At 38.7% G+C, this 6,679-nt stretch overlaps 1 protein-coding gene across 1 annotated transcript; it reads right to left on the reverse strand.

Moving 5' to 3' along the window:
* Positions 1 to 4,143: 4,143 nt before the first annotated feature.
* Positions 4,144 to 5,280, reverse strand: GPR25 (G protein-coupled receptor 25; the record flags this gene model as incomplete). The annotated part of the gene is made up of 1 exon (XM_081324760.1): positions 4,144 to 5,280. The coding sequence occupies one exon, from the start codon at positions 5,278 to 5,280 to the stop codon at positions 4,144 to 4,146; it is 1,137 nt and encodes a 378-aa protein (XP_081180886.1).
* Positions 5,281 to 6,679: the final 1,399 nt, after the last annotated feature.

A 6,679-nucleotide genomic window follows, 5' to 3' on the forward strand; every position in this document is an offset into this window, starting at 1 on the left:
ATGACTGGTCCATGCTGGCATTAGTTGAACAGGACCCCTCTAGGGAAATCCATTATGTATTTGAAACAGCAGGCAATAACTGCAAAGTTAGTTTTTCAAGTGATCAGGGTTGATTCATTTCAGAATTCGTCGCTGCTAGCTCTCAGTTTCAATAGCTTTTTGGTTGTGCTCAGATTTAATATACTTCAGATCAGTTCAACCTTGGTATCTCTTGGGACTGCCATCCACCCTGGCAGTCATTCAAGGAAGAGAACTTTGTCTCTGATGACAAATAACATTTTTTCTTCTTCCTAGCATTTTACCCACAAATGCAAGGTCCACTTTTTTCAGATCAACCAGGTGTTGATCTGTTGGTTGTGACAGGGATTGACAGACCAGCTTGTTGCTCAACCCTGATATTGTGGGCTGAGACACAGTGACTGGCCCGAAGTCATCCAACTGGCTTTCATACCTAAGGCACAACTAGAACTAACCTTCTCCTGGTTTAACCACTAGACCAGGGGTAGGCAACCTTGGCTCTTTTATGACTCGTGGACTTCAACTTCCAGAATTCCTGAGCCAGCCATGCTGAGGGAAAAGAGAAGTTTCAAGCTGAGCCATGCTGGCTCAGGAATTCTGGGAGTTGAAGTCCACGAGTCATAAAAGAGCCGAGGTTGCCTACCCCTGCACTAGACTAAACTGATGGCAAATATCACTCAATAGAACAACAACAAAAAACCTTCAGGAACATTCTGCACAAGAATGCACAGTATAATTTTGACAAGTTTTTTTCTCACTATATTTACATAATTTCTTACCGGTATATTTCTTTTGGAATTTATCTGACATTTTACTACTTGGACAATCATAAACAAATGGCACATCTTTCGAGTCACATTGTAAACTTTAAATTTGAAAATTATTTGAGTAAAGCCACAAAGAATCTCCAAAATGAGCAAATTTACAAAGACAAAAACTCAGCGGACTATAGCCTGCGTCTGAGAGGTATCCCCCAAAATATTTTTATCTCTTTAATTTGCTGCAACAGATTAGCATGATTAGCCCAAAGTTGGAATAAATAAATTGGAATGATACACACCTATAACTATAGGATAATGGAATAGCCTGTAGCGAATTTACTACTTTAAAGTTTATATTTCAGTTTATAATGGGGAGGGGGAATAGCCATCATACAGATAAACACACCAGAATGGAGACACTATCTTTAATGTATTATTCCTCAAGGGTACCGTTTTTCATTCATTCCTTGCTTACTGTAATTCTCTCTTCCCCACCCCCGCTCCCCGAATATATGAATTAATGTCATATTTTCATTTTGGAGTATTTCCTTTCTTTGTTCTTTATTTTTGAAATGCAACCTTAAGGGCGGGAGAGCGGGGAACCCACAAGATTGCACTTCAAGCTTGCAAGTAAAGTTGCTTAAAACCAGTGCTCCTTACTTCGGAATAAACATTATTAGCGCTCTGAGTTTTGAGGCAGGAGCAATTCTGGCGCCAACGCCTCAGGCGCGTAACAGGGTGGATGCAACCTGGATTGACGGGAGATTCTGGACCCCGTTTCCCTCTTTTCAGTCCGGTACCTTCCTTGGTGGGTCCGCCGATATCCTCCTGCCGTAGCGCTGCATGTGCCGCACTCACGGACGCGATAGCCCTCTATTTTTGCGCAACTTTCGCAAAACTTTCCGGGCTAAGGTGCGGACACGCCGGTGTCGGAGCCAACTTGGCGTCAGAGAAGAGAATGAGGGTGGGAGGGCGGGGAGACGCCTCTGCCAGAGCAGAATTCCATCTTTATATATCAAGCCCATATGAAAAGACCTTGCACGCCACGGAAATCATCGGCGAGATTCAGAAAGTGGTTCCCCACCCCCACCCCCGTTTCATATTTATAGCAAAACTGTTTTCCTCAATTTGTTTGACTGTGTAAACTCTCATATCAACTTGTAAAATTAGGCATTCTCTATTTCATATTTAGGGAAACCGTGTCTAGGAGTAGCGCATCATAGCCAAGACCATATATAATACTAATTATGGAGCCCTGTTTACATGTTATCAACAATGCTATCTATGCGGGGTTTCAAATGAGATATACAGTAATCTCACCTGTTTCAGAGACAAAGCTTAATGACAGCATCACAATTACACTATAATTCTCCTGTTTTCTCAGAGTAATATAGATTGCACAAATTAAGAGGTAGTAAAGCATTTCAGCTGGGACTGGATATCGATTGAGTGTGAAGACTCAAATGACTGGAAGAAAGCACACCATTTGTGTAGGTAGCTCATGCTAAGGCAGTGTTTCTCAACTTTAGCAATTTTTCAGATGTATGGAGTTCAACTCACAGAATTACCCAGACAGTTATGTCTATATCTGAAAGTTGTCAAGATTTAGAAACATATGCTAATGTCCAATTAATAATAAATAAATAAAGTCAAATAATCTGCTAATAAAGCAGCATGTCTCTCAAATTCTGGGATAGACAAAGGGAAAAAAGAGAACAGGAAAAATCCTTCCAGAAGAATTGGGAAATATTTCTATAACAATTTATTTTTAAAGGGCTACTCCCCATTATTTCAGTTTTTCTTGTATCTTGAAATAGAGCCAATGTTATGATGCAAGTGATTGGTACTGGACTAGGATTGGGGAGATTTCCACTGAGCCATGAGCCTCATTGAGTGACCTGAGGCAATCATCCACTCTCACACAACCTGTTTCATTTATACAGTTGTGAAAATATAAGGGGGTATGTATGCTGAGTTTCTTGGGGAAAGAATGTGATATAAATGTAGCAAATTAGTGTATTCCAGTTGTTTTGGATTATAAAATTCATAATTTCAAACCATTTGGTTGTAATCCTAGTTAGAAATATAGAGAGAGCAACAAATAGCCTATTTCTTTGTAAATAATCAAAGTATGACTGAAAAAAAGGATGATATAATGTTTCCTAAGGTTCTGAGCTGGATTAAAGCCAACTGATATCCTAGGTACAACCCAACAATGATGCCACTTCCATTACTTAACTGACAAGATACAGTATTTAGACACAATAAGTGCCGAAAAGTAGAGTATGGCAGTGAAAGAATTTAGGGCATAAGTGGGGAAAACTCTGTGGTGGCTCCCTTCCTTTGGTGCACTAAGCACAGGTAATTTGGTTTAACGGTTCTTAGTAGAGTAAGATTTCAACTAGGTACATTTGGAACTCATGACTCACAATTCATGTTATTTCTCACTACCAGACAAACAACACAAATAAAAAAGAAAATTAGTAATTTCAAAAGTTGATATGAAACCTGAATATTGATAGCAATAATTAAACTTGACATATTCATGAAAACTTTGCATTCACTGCTTTGTGATAATAGAATTTCGATTGTTTCAATGAATAAAAATCAGATCAGAGTTTTGTAATTAAAAATTTAATCAAAATCAAGAAAACTTAGTAATTTAAACGTGGGAAACACTTTTTCAGAAATACACAACTTCAGCTGCTTGAGACAGGAAGACAACAGTTTCAATTATTTGTCAAATATTTGTCCTTAATTAAATATACAAGTCTTGATTTTATTATGGGTTGTGGTAGTTTTGTTTGCATGGTTTATTGTATTAAAGAACACTTGCTATCAAAAGATACTCACCCATCATTTCTTTTTATAGATATTTAAACACATTTTCAAATCATCAATCAATAGTCAAATTGCAAAAGCTACAAAAGTATCTAAATAAAGAGCTAAGGCAGGCAGGTAAGCTTAAGACAAAACATACAGTCTGGTCATCCAGTTTCTAGCAAAGTATATAATTACTATTACAAGTCACTCCTATTCGTATATGAAATATCTCTGGGTAGTTTAAGAAGCTCTTATAAATCTGTGCAAGTACTAAATCTGCATTTTTAACCTACAGACTAATGGAAAATTTATATAAACAGAATTTTATTTTATAAATGTATGTAGTACATGCAAGGCAACATAAAAGACATTCATATGACATTGTATTAGAAACCAGAAAGTTTTTAAAAAATGCTGATCAGAAATTTTAAAAACCACCGTTTTTCTTATCAAGAAGAGCAATCCTCTAAGCCATCTCCCTCCTCTTTCTTCCATAACTAATCTGACTAACAATTCTGCTGTATGGTCTCCACAACAGCAATTATATCTGTCTTTTAGAGGCATATAAACCAGCCCCACTGGTAACTGGAACCTTTGTGGCTGGTATGAACCTCTTTTTGCTGCCAAACATAAGGCTTGATTCTGTAGATGAAAAGAACAGGGATGAGCTTTGCACATTTTCCTTCGGGTGACAAAGACCTAGGAAATTCTTCAAAACCTTCTGCCGGAATTGCTGGTCCATAAAGGCATAGATGATGGGATTAATGCAGCTGTTTGTGAAAGCCAGACAAGCACTGATAATAAGTCCCCTCCTGAGAACTTTCAATACCTCACAAGAGAAGTCAATGTTCTTCACCACACCGTAGGTGATGAAAGCTGTGAAAGTATTGAAGGGTAACCAACAGCAGATGAATGCCCCAATGATGACAAAGATGATTTTAAGAGCATGATTTGTTTTCTTGCCTAACTTGACATGACTCCGGAGCATGGAGAAGATAGAGCAGTAGCAGAATAAGATTACTCCCAAGGGTAGCAAGAAAGTCAAAAAAAGTATGGCGAAAATATAGGTGACAGAAGGCTCTTCATCCTGGCAGGAAAACCTGTCTCCCACAGGGATCAGCTTTCTGTAGAGCAAAGATGGTATTCCTAATAGAAAGGAAAACACCCAGATGCAACTGCAGGTAATGTTGGAATTTCTCTTGGTCCCAAGAGATCTGGAATCCCAGTGTTTATTCATCACAAGGAAGCGTTCCACACTCATGCCCATCAGGAACAAGATGCTTGAGCAACGGTTCACGGAAATTGCATAGCTGCTAAATTTGCACAGCTTTTCACCAAACCACCAAGAATCAAACGCTTCTGTCAAAGCCCAAAAAGGCAAAGTGCATACGAAGACAAGGTCTGCAATGGCCAGGTTAAGGACGAAGTTGTCTACAAGCCTCTGGTTGCCTCGTTTCTGCACCATCACCAGGACCACAAATAGATTCCCAAAGAAGCCAATGAAAAAAATCATGAAGTAGATGACAGAGATAAAGATAGACGCAAATGGCAGCTTTTCCCTAAGGCAGAAGTCATCACTGGTAACTCCTGAACCATAATAGTCTACAGTGGATAATTCCAAGTCTCCACTCCAATTTTTGGTCATGGCCAAGTCAGTTACCAACTCAGAAATCTTCATTTTCTATCAGAGACTCAGCAAAGAGTTTTCACCTACAGTTGCAAGGGATAGCCAAACTACATATGCTCTATATTTGCCTGGGTGGTATTTAAATAAAGCAGTGGTTTGCCTGTTTTTAAGCACCTGTGGTAACTTCCTCTTGTTTTTATGAAAAGTTGATGCCAAGCAGCAGATAGAAGTCCTGAAACTCTAAATGAATAAAGTAAACAGTAACATAATTTGGTATAGCTGAGTAGTCACATTCCTGGTGGTGGTGTATCTATTGTAACAGAGTAGTTAGTTATTTGCAAGCTGCTTTTCTCATTGGATAGTTTGAGCTCTTTCTCAGAAGGCTCAGATCAAACTGCTGCCGGCATCAAACGCCCTTTGCCCAGTGCGCTCCCACAGGGAGGGTCTGCTCAGGGTGCCGCCGGTGAGAGATTGCCGGCGGGTGACACCCAGGGATAGGGCCTTCTCAGTGGGAGCGCCTGCCCTCTGGAACCAGCTGCCGGTGGAGCTGAGGACTGCCCCCGACCTCCGATCATTCCGCCGGGGCCTGAAGACCTGGCTCTTTGAGCTCTCAGGCCCAGGCTGAGGAGAAATTTTTAATTGGGGTTTTAAGTATACAGGGTCAATTTAATATTTTTTAATTTGGTTTTTTAACTTTGTATGGTGGATTTTTTAATTTCCTGTAAACCGCCCTGAGTCCTCAGGGAATAGGGCGGTATATAAATGTAACTAAATAAATAAATAAATAAATAAATTGGAATTACGAGTCTTAAAATTTCAGCCAACATAGGAATAGTCATAAAATTATTGGTCATAAATTATTAAGGATTATTTTGGTGTTTTTTCCAAAGTCAGTTTTTTCCCAATGGGCAAAATTAAGTAGTTGCTTTCAGGTAGTATAGATACTGGTAGCATCCTTATCTTGCATGACAAAGTTGTGAAGACAATGGCTAGTTCCACATTCCTTAAGCTAATTTGTTGCATTCAAATGGGGTAAAATGTGCTGTCCTTTCATCATGTCAATTTAACTTAAAATTGCAGTCTCATCTCTTTTTGTAAGAATGGGAGAGATGCCACCTTGTTCTTCATCTCAGCTACTGAGTGTCTTGAGATATCCTTGTCTTTCACGTTGAATTCTTCAGACCATTAAAATGCAAATATTATTACAATTACCAAGCAGTGGTTCCTTCCACACCAATCCAAAGTAGTTTATGTTTAAAAATTCCATTTAGGTATATGTGAATAAACATTTTCTAGAAAATTATGCTAGAAAACAATGACAGATTATATATTTTATGAATGGGGGAAAAAAGAAATGCACATCAAGACAGCAGAGTACATTTAAATACATAATACAGATAATGCCTAGCATGACACAGAAAGTACTTGATTCAGAGATGGAATAAAATCA

The sequence above is a fragment of the Vipera berus genome, assembly GCF_964194415.1.
Source record: "Vipera berus genome assembly, chromosome: 3".
Classification (NCBI taxonomy): Eukaryota; Metazoa; Chordata; class Lepidosauria; order Squamata; family Viperidae; genus Vipera; species Vipera berus.